Source organism: Rutidosis leptorrhynchoides, chromosome 7 (genome assembly GCF_046630445.1).
Source record: "Rutidosis leptorrhynchoides isolate AG116_Rl617_1_P2 chromosome 7, CSIRO_AGI_Rlap_v1, whole genome shotgun sequence".
Classification (NCBI taxonomy): Eukaryota; Viridiplantae; Streptophyta; class Magnoliopsida; order Asterales; family Asteraceae; genus Rutidosis; species Rutidosis leptorrhynchoides.
Window position 1 is genome coordinate 371,658,925 of NC_092339.1, and position 12,756 is coordinate 371,671,680.

The window sequence follows — 12,756 nt, forward strand, 5'->3', positions numbered from 1 at the left end:
AATAATAATATAGTTAGAAATGATACTTAACGATAAAAATGATAACTTAAATAAAAATAATACATTTAATAAAAATGTTAATTTTAATAATAATGAATACTAATAATAATAACTATAAAAATAATGATTTTACTACTAATAATAATGATACTAATATTTATATTTTTAATATTTGTAATAACATAATAATAATAATAATTACTAATAACAATAATAATAATAATAATAATAATAATAATAAGTAGTAATAATAATAATAATAATAATAATAATAATAATAATAATAATAATAATAATAATAATAATAATAATAATAATAATAATAATAATAATAATAATAATAATAATAATAATGAGTAATAAGTAAACTACCTCAAAGAAGTAGTCTTAAAAAAAATGCCCAAGTCCGGGTTTGAACCAGCGACCTCCCGCTAACCCGATAACAATCCTAACCATTCCTCCGTTTCTGTTTATCTCATCGTCATTTTATTTTCGTTTATCGCCTTCATCAATACGAGTCGTATCATTATTTCACCATGTATATCATCACCATTAATATAACCTTAATCATCATTATTATACGCGAATAATCCTACCTCAATTAACATAATCATCATTCGTCATAACACATCGTTACCTAATCGTCTTCTAACTGTTATCAATCATTTCGTCATCATCTTAACTCATCTATCATCATTATCATATTAACATCACCATTATCATGATCGACATCATCATCATCGAATTCGTTCGTTATCACCATAATGCACACATTGTCACCTCGTCATCATAATCAACCATAATTATCATAACATCATCATCATCAATATTACGGTTACTTATTAACGCCGCATAACACCATCATATATCATAACATTAACATCCTAATATCATAATCATGATCTTAACGTCCTCATCACCATAATCATAACAATATCATCACATAATTATATCATCATCAATAATATTTGCGTATCCTCATGGTCACGTACATCATTCATATAACACTCCTATGTTTTAGTCTATACATCACTCGGTCCAACAGGTCAAATCTTCAACAATAACAGATATTTCATAAGCCCACTAGCATGTGTCAACGGGTTCAAGAGTCATGGCCCACAAGTAAAAGCTAAATTGGCCAACATGTCTAGCTCAAAAGGAAAATAATATTACAGCCCTAGTTTATGTTCGATCCAATGCTGGAAACAAAAAGGAATTTAGTGGGTCTACATGTTTCCCACTCTTTCATTACAATCATCAATATTATCTATTCGATCACAGTTTAAAGGAAACCAAAATTTTTTCAGCTACCTGAGTTGGAAAGGAAGCAGAAACAGAATAATGGAGAACAGTAGCAATAACAGCAATAACAGTGATGTAGGTGGTGGTTGTTTCGGCTGAAAACAGAAAAAAAAAATTAAGCGGTTGGTTTGATGTGTTTGGGAAGCTGTTTTGGTGGTTTATCGTGATGGTTTAAGATGGTGGAAGTGGTGACGGGTTTGAGTGGTAGTGACGGGGTGTTCAAAAAAAAAAAAAAAAAAAAGAAAAGGAAAAAAAAAATTGGAAGAAGGTGGCTGTTTGGGTCTTGGACAGAAACGAAGATGATTAGCAGCAACACGTCTGGATTTTTAAAAAAAATATTTCAATTATTACAAACACGCTGGCTTGGTGGTTGTCTCGTTCAAGATGAAACAGAATTCGCAGCTACAGTAGTAGCAGAATAACGGTTGTTAATGGCTGTTTGTTGGTGGTTCATAGTGGCCAACAGTAGCAGCAAATTGGGGCTGCAGGTGGTCGTTTAGATCGAGCTGCAACAAAAGAAAACAAAGATAAAAAGGAGATCACAGCTAGTAGTATAGGTGACGAGTTGGTGGTGGGTTTGTAATGAAGGTGAAGTTTCGATGGTTGTGGAAGATGGTTGCGATTTGGTGTGTTGTTGGGGTACTCATTGATCACCTAAATTAGAAGGCAAAATAGTAGCGATAGACGAGTAGTAGTAGTCGAAATATAATAGTTGTAGGTTGTATGTCTTGTACAAGCTCGAAGGTGGTGGTGAATGATTGTACAAGCTTGATCATGGTGTCTCCGATGGTGGCGAGAATTAAGATGATTCAACGAATAAGAAGGAAAAGAGAGAGATGGTCGTGAGTTTTCAAGGATGATGGTGGTTTATGTGGTTTACCATGAAGAAATAAGAAGGGATATATCTATCTCTCTAGTACATGTATCCATATATATATCAGATAGATATTTATTAACTATAAGTTATAAATATAATATAATATAATATATCTATAAACTATAAACTTGGTTGAAAGAATCATAATACACAGCCATAAACCTTGGCATTTTATTACCGACACTCATTTATATTAATATTATTTCGTGTTCATTGCTAAACAGTTAAAATATAAAAGTGTTCCTAAAAATCTCAAATTTTTAGATTAACTATATTTATTTGTTTTGGTCATTATGGTATAAAATTCGATCCTTAATTTGTTAAATAAAAAAATTACATTAACTGTCCCTCTCAATTCTGTGTAAAATATAAAAAGTGTTAAAACTTAACAAATAGTTCCTAAATACATTTTAATAAGCCTGAAATTTATAGAACTCATTTTCGTATCACCGTTTATTTTAAAATTACATAAGTTTGAATTTAACTTGCTTCATATCAATCGAAACATCAAACGAGTATTACAATCATTTAATATTTATTTTTAATATACTTTATTTATATATAGAGATATATTTTAAATAATAATTATTATAATATCCTATTTTTATTTTATTAATTTTTTTTTATAACAACAACATATAATACTTCAAATTATATTTCGAATTACCATTTATATATATATATACATACACATATCTATTTACAACTAATTGTTCGTGAATCGTCGAAACTGGTCGAAGGTAATTGAATACATGAACATAGTTCCAAAATTTTCGAGACTCAACATTATAGACTTTGCTTATCGTGTCGGAAACATATAAAGATTAAGTTTAAATTTGGTTGAAAATTTCCGGGTCGTCACATGCAAGTCCTTCTTCGGTTACTTTAAATGTAAGTGGTTTGAATGGCATACTCTCGTATGCGTATAAATCGCGAAGTGGGAAAAATGTTATCGCGGAAAAGTCAGACGGGAATGTTTCTTGGCCAGATCATATAAATCATAAGGGTTTGCCCAAGGCCGCTTAGTTGGGATTAGATTGGTTTTTATTCGGTTTGCGTCGTTGTTTAGATGTTGGATTTTTTGTTGTTTGATTTAGTGTCTTTTCTTGAATTGTATGGAGTTGGCGTTTATCCTGGATTTGACTCGGGTTAGTTAGTTTATAGTTAGCTTTTAGCTTAGTTTAATCCCCCGAGCTTCATCCTTTTGTGAGTTTTTGTTTTCGTTTTTTAGGTTCCTTCATTTTTCGATGAAGGTCCTAGTGTTTATAACATTCGTTATTTTTAGCACAAAAAAAAAAACAAAAAAACTAATATTCAAGTATAATTGAAAATTTATTAGTAGAGTTGATGCATTTTTTTTGTTAGAAATAGAAATATTGAGTGTATTTAATTGTGATTTAATTACGTCAATCGTCCCTAAAGTTTAACATAAATTTCATCCAAGACCCTAAAGTTTTTTTTATTCATGGTAACCCTTGATGTTTTGGTTCGATTTCGAATTCGTCCCTATAACTAACATTTGTTAAGTCAATATCATTACTTTGATCATAGTAAGGGCGGTTTGGTTAATGTATGTTAAATAATAATAAACCTAACATGCACCTAATCCACGATTCAAAATCTCCTTCTTGGATTTTCATATTCGACTGGTTATTCAGGTAAAACAAACCGTATCAAAAACCCTAATATTATCAATCCAACATGGATCAACCCATGGATGTTCTGACGTACACTTTACGAACTGAGTATGCAAGGTTGGATACACCAACTTTGGATCAACTATATTGTAAGGTTTCATTGATTTTATTTATCTGTTTGTTGCAATTTTTTCATTGATTTTAATACAGTAATATTTTGCATCGAATTGTTTACTGCAGCAGTAGCTCATTGTCAAGTGTGATTTGTTTACTGCACCAGTAGCTCATACTTTGCATAGAAATATCCTGCATTGATTTGTTTACTGCACCAATATCGATTACAAGTGTATTGCTCATGTACAAGGTTCACATACTTGACCAAAATGACAATTTGTGATAGCACAAAATGACAAATTGCAATTGTACTAAACCTACAAGTCACAAAGTGGACCAAACTACATGTACCGGTTTAACATAAATGGAAAATTGCACAAGAAGATAAACTGTAATTGTAATCTAAACATGTCCGTCTCAACAATATAAAGGCCATAGACAAAAATAAAAATGAGCCCAAATATACGTTAAAAGTTTTTACTACACAAAAAATTAATACTACAACTTATCTATTTATTTAATTACATTGTATTTAACAATTAAAAACAAGGTATTTTAACTTCAATTGACAATATTTTATTTAATTTAATTAATATATTGAGAAAAATATTTACATATTCAAATTTTTGGACCCTTCGAAATTTTTGGGCTCTAGGCGATTGCCTATCTTGTCTATGCTCGAAGATGAATCTAAGTCGCACGAAGACAAAAAAAATCTTAAACTGCAGTAACAACCAAAGGGGAGTTTGTGACTTGTAGGTTTAGTAGTAGAGTTGTATCAGGTACACATGAGGACCAAACTCTAGTCACACGAAGACCAAACTACATCTGGAAGGAGATTTTGTAGACATGGGTTTGTGTATGGCATGTTAGGTTTATTATATTTAACATACATTGACCAAAATGACCTTACTATGATTGAAAGTAATGATATTGACTTGACACATTAGTTACAGGGACGAATTTTAAACCAAATCAAAACATCAAGGGTTAGTATGAATAAAAAAACTATAGGACCTATGGTGAAATTTATGTTAAATTTTAAGGACTATTGGGGTAATCAAGTATTTAATTATTGTTAATTTGTACCTTTGGCACTAAGTAGCATTTCTCTTTTAATCATTGTTGCATCATAAAATACTCATTGATATGGTTTTACTTATTGAGGATGTCAAAGCAAAAAAGAGCAAGTAGGAGTTTAGATTCGTTAACATCTCAGTTTAAATTTAACTTAAAAAACACTAATTTTTGACCATTTTAAACGTCAATTAGCATTTTCATTCGACTCGTCCAAAAAGTAAAAACATAAGAAACTTTGCTTATGTCGATGGTCCAAAGGTTAAACTACATTTACAAATCATACATTATTTAGTTGCAGCTCCATTTTCATATTAGCAATATTAACTTTTAACGAGTATTTGTCAATAACATTTACATAGCATAACATACAAACATTAGATAAGATTTATATGTAATTTGTTTAAATATATAAAACAATGTATTTTAAAAATTCTCGCAATTATTTTAGTTGTCACTTGAACCTACCTCATTCAGGCTAATGTTTGTAACACTATAAAATGATTAAAGGAGCATCAACATCAAATTTCATGTTCAACCAAGAGCAAGTATTTAAGCAACTTTAATTCTAATAAGTTCCATAAATACAATTGCAAGTATGATGCACAATCAACCATATCAAGAGTCCAACATTACTTTAAAATCTAGTTATATTGTACAAATTATAAAACTATGTTCATAAACAAGAAACAATAAATACAATCATGAATCAATCACCTTCTTCTTCTACCCGTCGTGAAACATCCCGCTTCAACATTTCCATAAATTCCTGCACATACAGGACAATAAAAACTCGAACTTCAAAATCCAACAAAACATATTAATATTATTAAATATTTCTCATGGATAAATAAATAAATTAAATGAAAGATGATACCAACATGAGTAAGATCCTCTTCGAAAACTATTTCAGAAAGCCCATCTGCATCGCCACCATTGTTGTTCAAGCGAGCAGCAGCAGCTTCAACTACAGACGAAAACACTTCTTCTCGTGATTCTTGGTGTTCAATCTTCTCAACCAAATCTTCAAGATTCATCTACAAATAAAAAAACCCAATTTACATGTTAAAGTTCAAAACTTTTTACAGCTTTCATGAATCTTTATAGGGTAAAACTAAAAAAAACCTGAGGATCACTTGAAGTATCATCATTAATACTCGTAGCTTGAAGTTCACGCTCGATTGAAGGCGGTTGCTGAAACATATTTGACCCCGAGCCCCCACCACCGAAAGCTTGTGCAACCATTGGCATCATTTGTTGAACCATACTTGCCAGATCAAAACCACCACCACCACCAGGATGGGGCCCACCCATTCCGGAGAACATGTTACTTAAATCCTGATTACCATCCATTTGTTGAGCAATTTGATTAACCGTGTTCATCATTGCAGGGTTCTGAGTTAGTTGACCCAACATATTCCTCAACACATCGGGCGACCCGATTCCCGTTTGGGTTGAAACTCCAGATAACAAGCCATCTAAAGCAGGACTAGCAATAACTTGGTTCATGAATGTGGCGGGGTCCACTTGGGCATCAGTGGGATTAGAAGTAGGAGGCGTGTTGACAGGTGGCACGCTAGTACTAGTGGATTCTGATTTTGCTTGCCGAGTTCGCTTCTAAATTACAAACATATTAGCAAAATAAGATTCTGCAAGTGTTGAGTTGACCTAGAACAGATTTTGTACAAAACAAATACGTAGTAATGAATATTTAGTATCTGAATTATCATCTACTTTTTTTAAATAACTTTTTTTAAATAATCTACTTTTTTTAAATAAAAAATTTACGAAGCTATAATGCTATATTCAACAAAATTACACTAAAGGAAACTCTTGACCCGTTTGGAGAGTTCACTTTTAAGCTACTTTATTTATTATTAATTGTTAAGTGCATGAAAAAAAAAGTTATAATAATAATAGATAAAATCACCTTGGGTTGTAACCCTCCTAAACCAAGTCCAAGAGGAACAGATGACGCATTTGCTGAGTCATCAACTGCTGGAGCAGATGAAGCATTTGCTGAGTCATCAACTGCTGGAGCAGATGAAGCATTTGCTGAGTCATCATCAACTGCAGGAGTTGATGACATATTTGCTGAGTCATCAACTGCAGGAGTTGATGATGTGGCACCTTCCACGTCATCTGCAGACTTCATTACAACACTACAAGGAGTGGCGTTTCCCGAATCCCTTGTATCCTGCTCAATGCATGTTTAAGCTTCTATAAGTTGTGAAATTTCAAGTACTTGGTAACATTATAAAAAACAGAATGCTAAAGCATACCGTATGGGCCTCAGTTGTCGACAAACCTTCTTCTGGTTGGCCTGGATTTACAAAATAACAAAATTTATGCGAATTAAATCATTTACACGCACAGAATTTAACATGATATGCAAAGACATACATACCTGTAGAAGCCTGGTTTTCGGTACTCGAGCTATCATCAACCGCTCGAGTTTGCAAATTAACTTCAGTTGGAGCTATAGTTACGGATAACAATGCAGAGTCAGTAATTTTGAATATAATGTGGTAAAAGTAACTTGTATTGAATGACGGTAGCAATAACGTTACCTAAAGGAACATTAACTGTCCCGTTTGCACGTTCTCCTTGGTTTGATACAACATTAGTTCCCCTTGGGCCAGTTCCTAAGAAAAGTTACTTTATTTTTAAAATATTTAATATTTATATTTAATATATATTTATAATTTATAATTAAAAGTCAACATTGGTCAACGTCTGTCTCGACCCCGTCTCGACCAGACTCGACCTTTCAAGGTCATGCGCAACTCGTCTCCATCTCGCGTCTTTTACAACCGTGGCTTCTTACTAATATAAGGCTAATTAAAGAAGTTAATATTACGTACCCGCATGGATATGAACATTAATGTTTCTTGGAACGGGACCCACGCCAACGGAACCAACAGTGGCTGAACTAAAGGGAGTAGGTTGACCGCCAAACAATGAATTAGTTTGTAAAGGAAAAGGCTGCAAGTAAAACAACATGAATCAATTTACTAGTTATAGGAAATAGGAACTAAACGTGAAAGTGTCCAAAACGGAACATTAATATCAAGTGAGCTGACCTGGACCATTATAGGATTAGGCCCTGATGGAGAAATATAAACAGCGGGTCCAGCGTATACGGAAGATTCAGCCTGCAACATGCACATTCTTATCAATTGTAGACAAACTTTTCACTTATTATGGCAGAAAACGAAGAGTAGAACATACATGAGACTGTCCAATACGCAAAGTCAACATTGTACGACCAAGCTCAAGGAGAAGAGCGCCTAAATGTTGCATAGCAAGCCCAGATTGCATGGTTTCTGATTGGATTTGGGCTCTTATTGTGGGGTCCGTGCAACTCTCCTCTTCTTCTAAGCGCCCTGCAGCATGCTACAATTTGCAACAGATCACAAATAGCACACAATTAGAAGGAAAAAAAAACATAAGAGAGCTACAATCATTCGAGTTCTAAAATAAAATTCGCCAAAATATAAAGTCCTTCTGGGATGTAACACATAAATTTGATTCTGCAAGAAATTCGTGTGAGCCAAATACAAATAAGTATATTTTGAAAGTTATATAAATGGGCTTATAGTACACTTACAGTGGCAGAGCTTGAATGTTTATCGGGGGGTCGAGATAAATATAGCTTCTAGCTAAGTTCTTTATAAAATATAGTAACATGCATATATCAAAGTTATATTAAAGGTTGCAATTCAAATAAAGGATTGCAAGATTGAAGTTAAGATCAAAGTTATATTATATAATATGTATATAATACAGTGTTCAAAAATATATAAATAAGTAACCAAAAGACGGATACATAAATGGAGTTAAAGTTTAGGTACCGATAGTGAATTGATAGCGGGCCCACTGAGAAGCCGTTGTGCATGCCGCATAACAATTGCAAGAGTTGAAGGTAACGGAACACCACGAGCACCCAAAGGCAATTCTACAGGGGGTGACCCTTGTGCACTATTTGGAGGTTGATTTGGTTGATAACCTACAATAAGATTAAAAAATATTAAAAAATAAACTATTTAATTTTAATTATTAGAAAAAACATATATTCTTCAAAGTTGTTACCGCTTGGTGACAATGCTTGCTCCATGTGATTCATAAACTCAGATAGTGTGTGCAATGAATCCGAAATTGGCTGAAAAGTGAAAACACGTGTCAGAAAGTGCAACAAAAAATGATATGTAAGACGATGTAGCAATTAATACTGAAAAAAACGGACTGCGAAATAAAGTTTTAACATAAAAGTACCGTAGCAAGTGTTGGTATAGCTATTACTGTTCCTAAAGGAGCTTGCATCCCTTGTGGGCCCGACTGACTATTGTTTCCCGATTGACCTTGACTTTGACCTTGACTGTTGACATTAACTCCGGTTTCATTTACTTGGCCAGGTGACACAGGAATGTTGAACTATATATAATAATTTGAGTTGTTAAAACAAACAAAGGAGCTATACATAATCCAAAATCGCATAACAACAAACGGAAAAAAAAAAAAAAAAGGTATAAAAATCACCTGCATGTTTGGCATAGGCCCGCCGTTACCTCCCATGGAGTTCGGGCCCCCAATCCCGAAAGAATTTAGAACAGCCCCAATAACCTAAAAACCAAAAAATAAATAAATAAATAAATAAAAGTAAACTAACAAACCATTATAGTCACTACATACTACAGAAATCAAGAAAGATGCTAACCCGATTTATATCAGGATTGCCACCATCAATATGGTCCCCACTACTGCCAAAGGGCCCAAGTACAACGCTATGTGAAACACGGGACACACGAGGACGTGCACCCGCAGCATCAGCATTAGTATTAGCATCATGTCCTGATGAAAAAAAATGCAACCTAGTAACTATAAGCTGATAAAAGATACCACGTGCACATGTACACTCCATTTGTTTAATAAAGTGCAACTACGTAAAAGAACGATATTTCGGAACTTAATATGATGTTACTACCGTTGGTGGTTGTCGTCCCAGTTGAAGAAGCAGATGACGACTGTGATTCAGGCAGCTGTCTAGCCACAAGATGCAACGTGTGCCCACTTTCAATGTCTACAAGCCGTTAAGGCTTTCAATTGATAATATTTAATTAAAATGAATCATTTATTTTAAATAAGGATACGATAATCTGAAAGACGATGCTCATCTTTTAAAACCTTGCCCCTAAATATCAGTCGTTGCTGTCCAACTGGTAGGCCAACATCACCTGCTATCTTTTCCTTAAATGCAGAAACTAGCATCTGAAATTTAACATTAATTCAAATAAAGTCAAACGTGCATATAAAGATACAATGTAAATGGAACTAATTTTAGTAATTATATGTTTTTCATGTATTTCTTAAAGGATATTATTGTCTACAATAATGTTTGAGAAGAAAAAAATATATATATACAGAATGGTTTGAACTGAATGATTCCAATCAAGGCAGAAAATCCTTTAAAACGGAATAAAAAGAATTAATAATTGAAAAGTCAACAAAGGAAGAGAGCAGTTAATACATTTTTGTCAACATGAAAGTCGTACAACTGCGGATCGAGTGTCTTGATATGAATATCCACTATTGATTCACAACTTTCAGCAACAACATTGCTTGTGCTCGCATGTTCATCAGCCATTGAAGATTGAATCTGAAACAAATTCAAGAAGCTTATACAAATGAAAACTTCATCCGAGTTCTCGGTTTTCTAAATTATATACTTTTTTCAACAATGTACAGTGATAGAGATGTAAGACAGTTTTATAGATCACAAGTCCCAAATTAGCATCTGATAACTTCTATTATGTTGCAAAATTTCATTAAGTTTACTTCGAAAAATCGTAAGCTCAATTGTGTAAAGTTCTCAGCTTTTCAAGTTAGACAATTCACAAAACAACTTGAACATATGCCAATGCAACATATAAAAACATTTAACAATAAACTATATCAAGAAACTAAGAACACTGACACGTCATCCAGTTGTACAATTTCGTATATAACAAAGCTAAAGTTATAAAGATTTGTAAAAAGAATCAAAATTTAACATTTTGAGTTCAGGTTTCAAAATAAAAAATAATACTCCGTAATAAAAATAACAAAGAGTCTAAGTAGTACTATTTAGGGCTTTTGCAGGACATATGTAAAATCAGGGTTTAGGGTTTTTTAAAAAACTGATTGACTTGAGATATAAAAATAAAAGGAAGATGAAAGAAGGCATACATTAATTAATCAAAAACTAATACAGTAGCTGGGAGTTGAGATTGATTGCAAATCCTTACAAACTTTATAAAGATCAATAATTAATATATATATATATATATATATATATATATATATATATATATCGTATCGATTTGAAAGATAAAGCAAAACTTACAGGTACGATTGTTGAAGAAAGAACTTTAAGATTTGTGGGTCGAAGGATCTAGAAGAAGAAGAAGAGAGACGATGTAAAAGTGTAAAACAGGCAAATGGATTATGTCAATTTGGAACAGGGTCATGTGTTTGATTAATTTCAGTTGTTAAAGCTTCCTCTAGTTACTTAATTAATCAATCAATCAATCAATTTACATTTAAATAAGAAAAGCTAAATCTTTTTTAAGCTTCTTTGAATTTGTTGTAAATCTTTTTATATATTAGATCATAATAAAATAAATAAATAAAGTATAATAATCTAAGTTTTAAAATTACTAATAACTTGCAAATGAAATGATGTTGTAATTCATGTTAGAAATGAAAAATAGAGCATTCTCTCCTTCAAGTTGATTAATTAAAATTTTTTTATTATATAAATTTAATAAAGAGTATATATTACCACAATTTAAAGATTAACTATATCTAAACCGATTTAGTGTAAATGAAATTCAATAGTTACTTTTTCGTCATTTATACTTGGTGTAATGTAATCTACCTAAATTGTAAAAGGATAAAATTACGATGATAGTCCTTGTAGTATGCTCAAAAATACACGGATAGTCCAAACTTGATTTTTTAACCCATATACTCCAGAAGTTTGCACTTTTTGCACAAATATTTGAATTTCATCACGTCCGTTAAATGGAATCACACGACATGCACATGAGGGTATTTATGTTATTTCATTTTCTTCTTCTCCTTTTTCTCTTACACTTTCATCATCATCCTCGTCACCATCTCTTCTACATCCCTAACAAAATTAATAAACCCTAATCCTCCAATAAACAACTCAAAATCAAACACCACTAATCAAATCAAAAACTCATTTCAAAATTAACATACATCTCGACCACCAACATATTCAAAACACCTCCTAGATTTTCTTTATGTCACGACCACCAACACTTTTCTTTAATTTTTGGTAAAATAACAAAACCTACATATATCTAGACCAAAATTACAAATGGGCCTGTTGTGCGATGCATATCAAGATCCCGATTGAAAGGTTCGACGAAGGTGGAAGGTGACGGCGGCAGAACAAGGTGAGACGACAGAACAGCGGAGCAAGTTCTGATTCAAACCTACTCCGTTCACCGCCTTTTTCATTGGTGGTTTAACCATCGTCAAAACTTCCTCCGCCGCACTGGAAGTTTTTAAATTAGATGATCAGACTGATTTCTTAGCAGCAGATTTAGACAATGACGGTTGCACCTTCGTTGTTGTCATACCAATCTAGGGATGGCAATGGGCGAGAAAAAACCCATGGCCCGCGGGTACCCGATCCGCGATGGGCGGGTAAAATCATTAAATCTTACCCGCGGGCATCGG

The 12,756-nt window shown here is 32.8% G+C and overlaps 1 protein-coding gene across 1 annotated transcript; it reads right to left on the minus strand.

The window, feature by feature from the left end:
• Positions 1-5,508: 5,508 nt before the first annotated feature.
• On the minus strand, positions 5,509-11,514 carry LOC139857383 (uncharacterized). The gene is made up of 19 exons (XM_071846130.1): positions 11,390-11,514; positions 10,535-10,663; positions 10,158-10,275; positions 9,992-10,087; positions 9,725-9,858; positions 9,547-9,630; positions 9,283-9,441; positions 9,100-9,169; positions 8,862-9,016; positions 8,239-8,403; positions 8,091-8,162; positions 7,872-7,992; positions 7,578-7,652; positions 7,415-7,486; positions 7,290-7,330; positions 6,938-7,204; positions 6,133-6,624; positions 5,889-6,044; positions 5,509-5,776 (listed from the first exon to the last, which is right to left on the minus strand). Exons 2-19 carry the CDS (start codon positions 10,649-10,651, stop codon positions 5,717-5,719), a joined length of 2,454 nt encoding a protein of 817 aa, XP_071702231.1. The 5' UTR covers positions 10,652-10,663; positions 11,390-11,514; the 3' UTR covers positions 5,509-5,716.
• Between the last annotated feature and the right edge of the window lie 1,242 nt (positions 11,515-12,756).